This window comes from Equus caballus, chromosome 11, assembly GCF_041296265.1.
Source record: "Equus caballus isolate H_3958 breed thoroughbred chromosome 11, TB-T2T, whole genome shotgun sequence".
NCBI lineage: Eukaryota > Metazoa > Chordata > Mammalia > Perissodactyla > Equidae > Equus > Equus caballus.
In genome coordinates this window covers 12,572,912-12,587,105 of record NC_091694.1, presented here as the reverse complement: position 1 = coordinate 12,587,105, position 14,194 = coordinate 12,572,912, and the positions used below count along the sequence as shown (strand labels likewise).

General features: G+C 50.6%; 1 protein-coding gene across 2 annotated transcripts in view; it reads right to left on the bottom strand.

Moving 5' to 3' along the window:
- Positions 1–8,962: 8,962 nt before the first annotated feature.
- The window catches only part of RGS9 (regulator of G protein signaling 9), a 64,572-nt gene continuing 59,340 nt past the window's right edge, over positions 8,963–14,194 (bottom strand). For both annotated transcript variants that reach the window (XM_005597249.4, XM_001499544.6), the window contains exons 18-19: positions 10,949–11,433; positions 8,963–9,389 (exon numbers count right to left, since the gene is read on the bottom strand). In XM_005597249.4, the coding sequence (XP_005597306.2) occupies positions 9,239–9,389; positions 10,949–11,433 (636 nt within the window). In that variant the 3' untranslated portion in view covers positions 8,963–9,238. The remainder of the gene's footprint in view (positions 9,390–10,948; positions 11,434–14,194) is intronic.

Here is a 14,194-nt window from a genome sequence, read left to right as displayed (position 1 = left end):
GCAGAAAAGAAGGCCCTGGATAGACAATTGAGGTAACATGGACTCCCCTCTGTTATAAAATGTAGAAATAACACTGAATGAAGAAAATGATTACACAGGACCCCGGGGAGAGCAACAAGAGGTGGCTATGGGCCTAAAGATTTGGAGGACCAGACACAAGACCCCTCCATCATGCTGGGATAACGGGAGGGCTGCCCAGGACAGGAAAAGGGGACCCAGAAAAAAGAGGGATTTCCCCCTGAGATATAACAAACATATAATAGCTCGTGAAGAGAGAGAACAGAGGGAACAGACAGGAGGGAGGACCATCACTCAAAGAAGAAACAGATGAGAAATTTGAGAAAGGAAACAAGACTTGAGTCCTCAGATTGAAGAAGCACCATCCAAGCAGGATACACACAAGCACATCCACACCCAGACACATTGCAAGGAAACTGCAGAACACTCAAGACAAAGACCAGTTCTTGGAAGCAAAATGAAGAAGAAAATCTATAAAGCAACAGCAATTGGGCTTCTCATCAGCAACAAGACAGGGCAGAAGAGGATGAAATAATGTCTGAAGTGCAGAGGGGGAATTTCTCCCAATCTATCATTCTTTATTCAGCTATACAATCATTTAATAGTAATGATGAAAATAGTAATAGGGTACAATAGTTGCGAGGGTAAAATAAAGACATTTTCAAACAAAAGCTCAGTTTAATTCTCAAAGCCATCAATGAAAGAATCACTAAAGGATGCACTTCAGTACAAAGAAAATTGGATCTGGAAGGAGAAAGTGGGATCCTAGGGCAATGATGAGCAAAGAGTTGGGTAAACAGGTAGCTGAAGTTAAATAAGCATTGACTATAATACACAGTAATAACGATCATAATGACTCACTTGGTTAAAACCATAATGATGCTAATAATAACACTGAAGGAAGGTCACCAAACTTTCGCCCTGGATCTAAGTCCCGTCAGCAGCCTCTTTATATGGCCCTTGTGCTAAGAATGGTTTTTATGGTTTTTTATTGTGGTAAAATATACATGGCATAAAACTTACTATTTTGACCATTCTTAAATGTACAGTTCAGTGACTTTAAGTATATTCACAATGTTGTACAACTATTACCACCATCCAGCTCCAGAACTTTTTTCATCTTCCCAAACCAAAACTCTGTACACATTAAACAATAATTCCCCGTTTCCCTTGCCCTGAGCCCCTGGCAGCCACTATTCTATTTTCTGTTTCCATAAATTTAGCTACTCTAGGGACCTCACGTAAGTGGGATCATACAGTGTTTGTTCTTTGTGACTGGCTTATTTTACTTAGCATAATGTCTTCAAGGTTCATCTGTGTACATTGTAGCATATGACAGAATTTCCTTCCTTTTTAAGGCTGAGTAATATTCCATTTATGGATACACCACAGTTTGCTTATCCATTCATCCATTTATGGACACTAGGTTGTTTCCACCTTTTGGTTACTATGAATAATGCTGCTATGAACATGAGTGTGGAAATATCTGTTCAAGTTCCTGCTTTTAATTCTTGGGTGTACACCAAGAAACTGAATTGCTGGATCATATGGTAATTCTGTTTTTAATTTTTGAGGAACAACCGTACATTTTCCATAGGGGCTGCCTATTTTACATTCCCACCAACAATGCACAAGGGTTCCATTTCTCCACGTCCTCTCCAACACTTGTTGTTTTCTGGTTATTTTAGTAGTAGCCATCCTAACTGGTGTGAAATGGTACCTCATTGTGGTTTTGACTTTCTTTTACCTAACACTTAGTGATGTTGAGCATCTTTTCCTATCCTTATTGTCTATTTGTATATCTTCCTTGGAGAAATGTCTATGCCTTTGCCCCATTTTTTAATTAGGTTGCAGGGTTTTTTTGTTATTGAGTTGTAGGAGTTCTTTATACATTCTAGATATTAGCCCCTTATCAGATAGATAATAGGTTTTATATTTTTAATGTTTCTTATTTATTTATTTATCTATTTTTGAGGAAGACCAGCCCTGAGCTAACTACTGCCAGTCCTCCTCTTTTTTGCTGAGGAAGCCTGGCCCTGAGCTAACATCTGTGCCCATCTTCCTCTACTTTCTATGTGGGACGCCTACCACAGCATGGCGTGCCAAGTGGTGCCATGTCCGCACCCGGGATTCGAACCGGCGAACCCCAGGCAGCTGAGAAGCGGAAGGACCGCTGCGCCACCGGGCTGGCCCCTAATGTTTCATTTTTAAAAAGAAGAATATGTGACAGAGGCCAAATGTAGCCTGCAAGGTCTGAAATATTTACTAACTGACACATATATATATATGAAGAACGTGTGTTAGACTTCAGTTGGAGAGTTCCTAGCAGTTCTAAGTGGAGAGATCACATCTGTAAAATGAGGGTGGTGACGCTGTCCGCCCACAGCGATGTAGCCAGGATTAAACGCCAGCAGGAGTTCATGGAGAGTTCTTTGAATGTAAGCCTCTGAGCTGTGCTTGTCTGAATCCCTAGCCCTCCAAGATCGGGAACTTCAGGACAAGGCCAATTCGTTGAGGAGGGGGAACAGGGGGTGCAAAAGCTGGTTAGAAGACAGACTATGAAAACAGGTTTTCTTTCCAGAGGTTCAGAGACGAGACCTGCTGTAATTCTGCCCAGGACCAGCCCAGAATATGGCCTCGCTCATGTCAGTTGAATATCACTGCACCCCAGCACCCTTGTCTGACATGCTGTGCTCATCTCTCCCTAAACGCTGTGGGGTCAGGGAGACAGAGGTGTTCTTCATGAACGTCAGGCTTCTCAAGGACACATCCTGTGCTGCTTTCCACATGCATTGTGGTCTCCAAGTTCACCACTGATCTACTGTCGTCTTGGGGTGCCCATAGTGTCCCCACTGCAGCCAGTATCAGATCCACATCCACAGCATCCCATGTATGCACCACACAGACATTCCACGCACACACAGAACAGGGGGTACACACATGGTCCCTGGTGCTGGCGTATGCACGTGTGTGTATACATACACCTCTGTGCACATGGGCAGGCTCCCTCCCCTCCTTACACACGGCTGCTGCTGATAAGACCATGCCTATACCCCAACTCGGCATCCCTAATATACCCCTCCTACTCAGGAGCCTTTGAACATTCTTGTTCTACTTCTTGAGAAGAAAATAAGTATGCTCTTCCCTCAGTGCTCTGTCACATGGCCATACACCAGTCCCTCCCAGCAGCGGAGAAGCTGAAAACTAGTTTTCTGATATCATTTATTTCCCCTGTGTATCACCCCACTCCGGCCTCTCTGGATGCCCCAGCCCTCCAGCCTCACCTGCTCCACAGAGGAGCTGACAAATCACTCAGTCTGAGGAGCAAAAGGTGGCTGAGGCTTGCTCAGTTTCCAGTCCTAGGAGTCAGATCTTGACGCAAGGAGATGGCCCTCAAAGGGTGGGGTTCCACTGGTCGTGGTCTACAGGCAAGGGAAGGAATTTTCTTTCTGCAGTTTTTCCGCAGAGAGTCTCAACCCTCACCCAAGGCCATCAGGAACAGAGCAGCGGCCTCTCATCCCCAACAGGGCACAGCAGCCAGGAGAATCCTGCAGGGGCCCCAAGGCCAAGGGCAACGCAGGGAGGACAAGGCTGAGCAAGAGGCTTCTCTCTCATCGGCCTCCACCTTGGCCAGCTCCAGGGGCCCTGGGGCCAAGGACAGAAGGACAAAGTGCATAGGAGAGACCCAGTCCCTTCTGCTGCTCCCCAACCGCACCCCAGTCTGGCTTTGCAACCAGGAAAGTACCTCTCTCCAATCCCTCTCTGTTCTCAACACAGGGCTAAGGGGAAATGCCCGTCGCCGCTCTTTGGGGATCCGTGAGCCTCGGACTCCCTCTTCTGGTGAAGTGTGAGGAGGAGACTGCACCCAGAGCAGAGGGCTGGGCCTCTGAGGCCAAGGTGAGCCCAGGCCCCAGGTCCCCTCACCCTCCCCAGCTCACCTTCTGGCCACCCACGGTCCCTGGAGTACTTGGCCAATACAGACTCCTTAAAGATCCTTCTTCTCTTTCCCAGCAAATAAGCAAGGGGCAGCACTGTCCACTCTGAGAATCAATGAATTCACAGCCTCAGATAGGCCACCAAGGGTCCCCTCCCCAAAGGGCAAAGAGACAAAGGCCTTAAGACTCCTGGAGAAAGGAAATTGCTCTGCTTATAGATTTTCAAGAGAAATAAAATAAGGACAATCCTGAAACTTTGACAAATGTAATGGGATGTTAAAATAGGATTCTTTCTGTCTCCATTTCTATAGTGGTCCCAAAGGCTAAGAATAAAACAGTAGGTACCAGCCACTTGTCAAGGTCAAAATGAGGTGCTGGACACACCAGTGGGACTAGCCTTGGCTATGGTCAGAAAGTCGTTCTTGCAATCCCACCTGTTGGGGAAGAGGTGCTTTGCCCTCTGTTAAGCTAAGTGAGGGGCCGTTCAGAGGGCTTGACTTGTGCTGCCAGAGTGAGAGGGAAAGAACTGGAGGAAGCTGAGGTCAGATGAGGCCACGAAGCAGAGAGGAGGGACAGAGGACAGGGCTGCCCTGTCGGGCCAAGGATGCCGGGGTCTGAAGGGGCTGCACAGGAGGGAGCTGGTCTGCAGCCATTTAAATCTTGCCCCACACAACAAGGGGTGTGACCACAAGCAGGATGTGGGCCATAGGATGCTCAAGGGTCAAGAGAGATCCTCACGTAGCCACTGCAGGAGACTCATGGTTCTTCTGACCAAGGAAGCTGAGGCCAGGAGGCCCCAAGAATCTAGGAAAACCTCCGTCTAAGTAAGAGCCAGCAGGGAAACCCCAGTGAGCACCATGAAGGTTGGTTTCTGTGTCAGTCAACTAAGAACTTACCTGGTTCTCTCACCCAGCCCTCCAGGAGCCAGAGGCTGCATGAGCGGGGAAGGAAGTCAAGAAGGGCAAGGCAGGGAAGAGGGAGGCAGCTGACCTCCTTCTCTCCATCGCCACCACTACAGGCGTCCCAGCCTGGGACAGTCCAAGCTGGAGGAGAGAAGGAACTTCACCTTTGGATGAGTTCCGAGTTTTGCTCATATGCTAACATCTAAACTCCATACAGAGCTAAATCGAGATGATTCTTGTCACTGACACTGTTTGGAGGTTTTATTATCTGACAAGGACCAGAAAAGTTGTGGTTTCATCCAGGATTAGGAAAAGAAATAACTCACAATGTAGGTTTACAGGGAGAGCTGGAGGGGAAAATTAAAGTTGTTTTCTTCCTGCACCCTATAAAGTTCTGAACAGGCAAAGTTATATAAGTATCAGCTCATGTGATGTAGCCAGACCTGGTGGTCTAGTGGTTAAGATTGAGCATTCTCACTGCCAAGGCCCGGGTTCGTTTCCTGGCCAGGGAACCACCCACTAGTCTGTTGGCTGACATACTGTGGCGGCTGCAAGTTGCTGTGATGCTGAAAGCTATGCCACCCCTATTTCAAATACCAGCAGGGTCACCCATGGTGGACAGGTTTCAGCAGAGCTTCCAGACTATGACAGACTAGGAAGAAGGACCTGGCCACCCTCTTCAGAAAAAAATTGGCCATGAAATTCCTATGGATAGCAGCCAAGTATATCTGATACAGCACTGGAAGGTGAGAGGATGACACAAAAAGACTGGCAGGCTTCCTTTCTGCTGTACACAGGGGCACTAGGAGTCGGAATCGACTCAACAGCACTAACAACGTGTAGCAGTTAAGTTCACAAGCTCTGCTCAGCAGCCCGGGGTTCCCCGGCTCAGACCCCAGGTGCAGACATACGCACCTCTCATCAAGCCATCCTGTGGCAGGCGTCCCACATATAAAATAGAGGAAGATGGGCATGGATGTTAGTTCAGGGCCAATCTTCCTCAGCAAAAAGAGGAGGATTGGTGGCAGATGTTAGCTCAGGGCTAATCTTCATCAAAAAGAAAAATTACGTATTTCCAAATAACCCTATGAAGAAGGTCCAGTTATCACCCCCAGTTCCCATTCCTCATCTGGGAACTTCTTGATTTCCTCATCAAGAAACTGTCCCAAGTCAGAAGGGACAGGGCAAGACTCGAGCATCCCGCAGCCCTACACTCCACCAGTGACCCATAAATCCGACTTCCCCAGCTTGCTTCAGAGCAATAATAGCACTCCATGAGGAAATCAGCTTTACTCCCAGTACCTTGCTTGGGGGTTGGCAACTAGCAGGTATTTAGTGTGAATGACTGAAAAGCCACCCAATCATGGAATAGAGCACAGCTACATTTTATAGATATTTACCAACTATTTGGCCAAACAAAAATTAATCAGCCACTGCTGTCTTCTTGTGCCCCATCTCCTATATTCTCTCTTTTTCCATCCTACTTTCCATTCCCTGCCAAAACTGTACAGTAGTTACAGTGTGGGAGAGACAAAGTGTCTGCCAATATCCATTCTCCCCATCTTCCTTCCTACTGTTAGAACCTCCAGAAGTTTAGCTATTCACAAGCTGTGCTAATTAGAGACTACATTTCCCAGGCTCCTTTGCAGCTAGGTGTGGCCATGTGACCCTGTGCAGACCAATGGGATGTGAGTGAAAATGGCACAAACTACTTCCAGGTTATGAACTTAAGAAACTGCCTTCCCACCACTTCCTCTTTTCCCATTGTCTCCCTGGGCATGTACATGGACATGGGGATGCTGAACCAGCTTCATTGCCACTCCAGTCTGGACACTGGATCACCACCCAGGGCAGTGTTTCTCAACCTTGCCTGGACATTGGAATCATCTGGGAAAGACTCTTAAAAATCCAGATGCCAGGGCTCTCCCTCCAGAGATTCTGACATGATTGGACCAGGTGTGGCCTGGGCATTTGGATTTTTCAAGGTTCCCCAGCAGATTCTAGTGTCCACCCGAGATGGAGAGTCATCATACTGGTGACCAGGGGCAGAGTGGAGCACGAAGATAAAAAAGTATTGGTTCCTGGATTTCTTCTCCTCCCTAGACTCCAGTCTCCCTGCACTGCCTCCTGCCTTTGGACAATTATGTGACAGAGGCAGTAACTCCTTCATGTCCGAACCACTTCCTTCTGGGGTCTCTTTGTTACTGCGCTTCAACCTGGATCTTACCTAATCCAATCAGTGGATCCTGCAGCCTTCAGTCATTGATGCTGGGGATCCACATGGTCTTCTTTTCTCTTTAGGACCCTGGGGGCCTTGGGAGTGGAGCCCCAGAAACACCAGCATGCAAGTCCAGGGTTGAGATTCTCCTTATTTCCAGACACACAGACTCTGGTAGTCTAAGGGTCTGGATTGCTTTGCCTTTAACCTCATTTTAGACCAGCTTTGCAATAAAGACATCAAATTAATTGGCCCACTCACCTTCCAAGAACGAGCTGGCCTATTTCACTTACGCTCCAGGAGAAAAGTTTCCTTACCCTGGATGAGTGAGTGACTCTTTTATGAGCCCAATGGAGCGGACTCTATAGAATCTAAAATGAGATGCTCTTTCAGCAGTGAAGCATCTGTTTTTCCCTGCAGGGCCAGCAAGTCCAGCTTTCGGCCACGCACCTACCCACCATTCATCTTGAGGAGCGCGCAGAGACGACTCAGCAGCCCCAGTGTTTATGGGCTAATAAGGTAAGTTGTCCAAGGTGAAAAGCAAATGAGAGGCCCTTATCTACTAATTGAATTCTGATGAAGCTGAGGGTTAGAGGGAGGGGCATAATGAGTGGTTTGGCAAACCATTTGAATTTTTTTCCTATGAGGACTTTCCATGCAACTTTTAACAAATATTTTATTCACCAGGTAGCCCTTAATCTCAACCCACTGTCCAATCCAATTATGATCCCAGCAGGACTCTTTGGGGCAACACTTCAGGATTTGGGGCAGAAACCACAATGAGAAGGGGCACGTGCCCAGCAGCACAGGGCATCTCTCAACAGGGCACCAGGGTTTCTCAACAGTGGCACTGATCCTTTGAACCGGATAATCTTTTGTTGTGGAGGGGACAGGGGCTGTCCTGCACATTGTACAGGATGACAGTCCCCTGGCCTCTACCCACCACATGCAGGGAGCACTCCCTGCCCCAATCTGGACAACGAAAAATGTCTCCAACATTGCTTAATGTCCCCTGGGGGAAAAGTTGTCCCCGAGTTGAGAACCACTGCTCTAGATGAATACCATGAGGCAAGGAGTCTTCCCACACCTGCACCCCCAGGGCCTAGCACAGTGCCTGGCACATAGTAGGGGCTCAATAAACGCTTGTTGAGTGAATAACTGGAGAAGAGGTGGGAGGAGTGCACTGAGGGTCAGACCTCCAGAAGTGCCTACTGTGTGGGTGCAGTGGACATGAAAATGCACACTCGACCTCCTGCTACAAGGAGCATATGGACTGACGGCCACCAGCACGTCCATGCCAAGGCCAGTCTTCCCAGAGGTGCTCCCAGCCAATGACCTTGGACATGTAGGTACTATTGCAGAATGATTCCCATAAGACACAGGACCCCTCCAACGGTGACTTTGGCTCAAGGACACTCCAGGAGGCTGGCCAAAAACTTTCTTGGAACTGTGCTGCCATCTGAGACTCTCCCTGCCCACCCCTCCTTCCCCAGAAGTCAGCCCTGCACCTGCATGGTCTGAAAACCCTTGCCCCTTCTCCAGCGCTCTCCCTTTGTCCTTCACAGGCGTTTCCCCTAACAAATCCTTTGCCCGTCTAATCCCGTCTTGGTGTTTGCTTCTTGGTGGATCTGAACAACACGCTTGGCATTCTAGAAAGATGAATTTCCCCAGCTCCCCCTTCCTGCATGATGCCACACCCTGGGGCACCCCCTGGAGAGCTCCACTGATAGAGGTGCCATGCACAAACCAATTTAGACAGGGAAGAAATTCTTGGAAGTGACTCAATGTCCCTTTGCCAAGAAAACCAAAGAAGACATGGGTTTAACCCACAAATAATAGCTCATAGATAACTAATAATACCAGACATACACTAACATTCCAATCCAAGAGACTCTTACAAGTTCACCTTTTATGGGTTTTAAGGCAGCAAGGAAAGTCCTCTGGTCCACATGCCTGTCTTCTGCCCAAGGGAGGAAAGGTCAGGAGAAAGGGAAGGAGTCGGCCACTGGGAGCCCAGCCAGAGTACTCTTCCCCATAATCCACCCCATCTTGTCTCTCCGGCCCCCAAATATGATCTTAATGCACTTCGGTTCGAGAGCAAGCGTGTCGCGTGGCCCCATCTGGTGGAGTCTACTGGGAGCATCTTCATGGTTCAAGGCCTGGGCTCAGCCAGCTTTCCCCTCGGCCAGGATCTCCCAGGGGCAGATGACCTCCTTTTCTATGGCCCGGTCACCCGAATCTCCTGTCCCGGTGTCCTCTGTGTCCATCAGGCAGGTCCCGCTCTCCGTAGGCACATCCATTTTGATCTGGAAAAAGCTTCAGGCACAAAAGGAAAGCAAGTATGTGGGGGCAGAGGGACACCGAATCCCCAGCTTGCCCTGACATCCCTGGAGAAGAGCAGCCCGCAGGTGCATTTGCTAAAAGCTGTGTGTGCAGCGACTAGCTCAGCGGATCCCTTTTATTGGGGTAGAAGGGGACTCATGTTTTCATGCTGAATTCAGGATAATTCAGAAGATGATTTCTTTTCATTTTCGAGAGGCTTGAATTTTTATGATTTTGATGAATTTGGGATGTTCCTACAGGACATGTCAGTACTTAATCCTCAACCCTTTTAAACTGCCTTCTGATGAAGTGGCGGCCCTTGAGAAAAGAGCCTTTTAGAAGCCCCAAGCCCATGTGTGTGGCATGACAGTGGCTGCAAATCTAGAACATTCCCTCAGCAAGGTTAGTTGGGAAGAATCAATAGACATGTTCACCTCGGTTCTGACTCCCTCCTACCCTCCCCCGACTGACACAGGCAGGAACAGGTCATAACCTCTGCTCCTGGCTGTTCCCACAAGCACACTGCACAGCAGAGACCATGGATGCTTGGGTTTCCATGGCAACCTAAGGACGCCTTCCTTCTCCAAGACCAGGCAGGCCAAACCCAGGAGCATGTTGATGGGTCCAGGGGTGCCCTGACTGTCTCCCCAAAAAACAAATAAAGGGTGGACTGATTCTCTGTTTTGCACTGTCTACAGCTTCTCTTTCTGTCACTGGTCCAGGAGTTACCAAGCACCCCTCGGAGCCTCTGTTTTGCCCCCAGGGAGCTGTCTCAGGGCACCTGGGGTACCCAGAGGTCAGGCTTGCAGCCCCACCCAAAAGGAAGGTAGCGGGGCCTCCCCTCGGCAGAGACTGGGCACTGTTGTTTTCCCAGAAACCACTGCAGGAGCAAGGACCCCGCATACCCCTCTGAGAGTCTGTGCAGGTGAATGCAGGAGCGGGGTGGGCAAGGCGAGGGCACCTAAGGCAGGGGAGGGGACCCCCCCAGAACATGCCCCGTGCCTCTCACCACCTGTGGCTCCCTCTGCTGCTACTGACCCCGCCTGCCCTTGAACAGTGCAATGGGTTCATTAAACGAATGTCCTCGGGGTGGGCAGGGTGGGCAGAAGAACATAGCAGGAAAAAAAAGGTGGAAAAGAAAGACATTCATTCCTTCTCCTCTTTCTCAGGAAGACAGGGGAGGACAACACTGAGTTTCTGGAAGCAGTCCTGTGGCCAAGGGGTTTAAACAGCCTATTTGTGGTGTCTGCTAGCCCAGAATCCTCCTCCTTACCCAGCCCCCCAGCCCCAAGCTGTAGACCGTGTTCACACCACAGACCTCAGTGCATACCATAGACATACATGCATGAACACACACATACACAACACACAGGCATATGTGCACACATGCACATACCACAGATATAACATGCACACAGATGTGCACAGAGACATGCATGCACACACACCACAGACGTACAAGCACACACAAACATACGTGCACATGCACACACACTCAGAGATGTACGTGCACAAACACATACACCCACAGCACAATCCCTTCTGGTTCTTACTTGGCTACTCTCCTGGATTTCAGCCGGGGTAGCTGCTGGCCCACGTCCCCCAGGGGCTGCACCTTCCCGTGGGACACAGGGGGGCACTTGGGTGAGAGCCTGGCAAAGCCTGGTGAAGCTAAACAGCCTCGTCTCAGAAACCTGCTCAAGGACAGTGCCATGCGGGCCTTGGGAGGGGCCCTGGAAGGGGGCCGAGGCTGGGAGTGGTCAGGGGCGGCCTCGCTTCTCTTGGCGTCAGGGGGCCCACCGTGGGCCCTGGATCCGCTGGCCTCCCCCTGCTGCTCCGCACCCGAAGAGCTCTCCAAGGCCACTTGAATGGGCGATGGGCAGACGGTGCTGCTGGGCCGCCGGATGAAGCGGCCGGGCGAGGGGAAGGGCCTCCTGGGGGAGCGGTAGGAGGGGGAGAAGGGGCTAGAAGGAGAGGGGGGCAGGCAGGTCCCGGTGTACACGGCCAGGTGGGGGCTGGGAGCAGTGTGCTGGCCCGGCTGCAGAGAGGGAAAGAGACGGCTCAGAGTGAGTTGTGCGGCTGGCCAATGGGGCCCGTGGGCTGCCCTCTGCTAACTTGACCCCTTCCAGAGCCCAGGCACAGGCCTGGAATGGCTGCCTGCTAGGGAGTTGGGAAGGGTGCCTCAAGCCATGTAGGACAATGGCACAGTCACACAGAGGCCTCCTGCCAAGGGGCCTGCCTGTCCCCAAGCCCTACGCAGTCCCCAGAGCTAGGCAGTTGCATCCCAGGGCACAGACTGACCTTCTTCTGGGCCTAGGATGCTGGGGTGTGGCCAGGTTGAATTTCCAGTCACCCCTCAGCTCCAGTCCCCCAATGAGCAATGGCTCATTAGTTAACTGCTACATGCCATCTCACCCCTTCTCTGTCCTTGGTTCCCAAACTAAGGACCGGAGGCATTTAAAACACTTCTAACAGAGCAGTGGAGGTGGCACAAGAAGTCCCAGCTCGTGCCTTGCTGACTCTTCCAGGCCTGAGACCACCCACCTTGTCCCGAACCCCAACCCACGACCACAGCAACCATGCTTTGGGGATGGTCCAGGCTCAGCACTTTCCCATGTCTTCCATGGGCAGAGCAGGAGGGCCGGGAAGAAAGGCTGAGTATGGAACCTGGACATGCCGGGAGGAGGAAACAGGAAATATGGGACAAGGACTTTACTGGCTGGAGCAAGGGGAATATCTCCACCTCCCCGGGCCGCCATGGCCCCAGAGTCTGGGAGCACTGGGGCAGGAGCATGGGATCAGGCATGGCTTCAGCCCAAGGAGCCCGGGAGACCTTTGTGCGAGCTGACAGAGAAAGTTAAAATTGGAATTTTCGGGAAGGCTCTCTGCTGTCACCTCTCTTCCCTTCACAGAGTGCACGGACCCATCGGCCAGGTTTGTTGTGTCCCCTCCTATAGGCCTGCTGTGGCCACACGCCACATCAAAGCCCAGCATGACCAGAGCTGGAGGATGTGCTCGTCCTGGAGAGGAGGCAGACCCCCTGGGGTAGTTGCACCAAGACTGCCTCCAAGAGAGAATTGGAAATGACTTCAGGGAAGAACAAACCCTCTTTGAAACTGCCACAGCACATGGACGTCTTATATACAGGGACTTGCCTGGCCCCAGGACCTGGGCACTGCCCTGGGGCCAGAGGAGGGCAGCTGAGTGCTGAGCTGGAGGCCACTTGCTTCTGTGGAGTGTGGCCCAGTTTCCAGGTTACCTGTGTGTGCCAGTCCCAACCTGATGAGAAAAGGACGGGCACATCCAAGAATGGCTTTTGGAGAAAAAGAAAGGCCAGGAGGCCACAGAGGGCTTTGCCATGGGGGCAGTGGGGTGGCCTCCATTCTCTCCCACCAGCTCTCTGAAGTTCAAGCAAGATTTCAACCTGAAACAGCATCTCAGAGCCACTGATTCTGTTCCACTGCTCAGACATCCACAGGCCAACAAATGAGAGGCAAGGAACAGGCCTGGGGCCACTGGGTTATTATACTAATCGTAATTATTATTATTGTTAATATGCAGTGAGAACTCAGCAAACGCGAGGTTCTGGGCTGAGCACTTTACAAGGATTATCACATTTACTTCCCCAAGCTGCTCAGCAAGGCAGTTAACCGCTATTATGCCCATTTTACAGATGAGGAAGCTAATGCTTTGAGAAGCCGAGCCCCAAGGACACGCTGCTGGGAACGGTGTGACAAGCTTTGAAAGCAGGCTCGCTGATTTCACAGTGTGCACACGTAACCGCTAGCTGGACGTCTTGGTGTGGCCTGAAGATCAGCGCATCAGAATCACCCAGGGTGCCCATTACAAATGCAGATCCGGGCCCCACCGCAGACCCACTGAAGGAGAATCTCAGGGGGTGCGACTCAGGGAAGCATCTTCTAACCAGCACCCGAGGTCATTGCTTTGTTATTATGTTATCATTATGCCCGGTAAGTTTGTGGAGCTCTGCTCGATGTTTCTAGTGCCGCCCTTCCATAGGGACAGGTGTCTCCACTTAGGACACAGTCTGCAAAGAAGAATAACAATAGGGGTGAAGGCTGGGCCCTGTCTAAGGGTTTGTGAGACAATTATTAGGTGAAAGAGTATGGCCTATCATTTACTAAGCGTCTACTACGTGCTAGGTACTCTACAAACCTATAACCGCCCCATTTTAGAGATCAGAACATTGTGGTCCAGAGGGGCTCATTACCCTCCCAGGCTCTCACAGCCAATTAGTGGCTGTGGTATACTGAATCCCAAGATTCCCGCCCGCGTCCTTCAGTAAGGGTGTGAACGGTGAGTGTCATGCAATAGTCACTCCCATGGTCAGGCTACGTCACATGGCTTAAGGTGACTTTAAAGGATCATTCAGGTGAGCCTGACCTCATCATATGAACCCTTCGAATCCAAGTCTAGAGGCCAGAGACAGAAATCAGAGAGGTTTGAAGCGTGACGGGAATTCAACGAGGGAGAAATTCCCCATCATTGGCTTTGAAGATGGAGGAAGCCCATGTGGGAAGGAATCCAAACAGCTTCTAGGAGCTGAGAGCAGCTCTCTGCCAACAGCCAGCAAAAAATGCAGCCGTCAGTCCCGCAACATGATAACCAGATCCTACCGACAACCCGAATGAGCTTGGAAGCACACTGTTCCAAGAGCCTCCAGAGAGGAAGGTGAGCAGCCTGGCAACACCTGGAGCGTGCCACCCTGAGCAGACAACCCAGCCACATCCCCCCGGCCAGCCGGGAGCTAATAAATGGTGGTTGTTTGTGCTGATTTG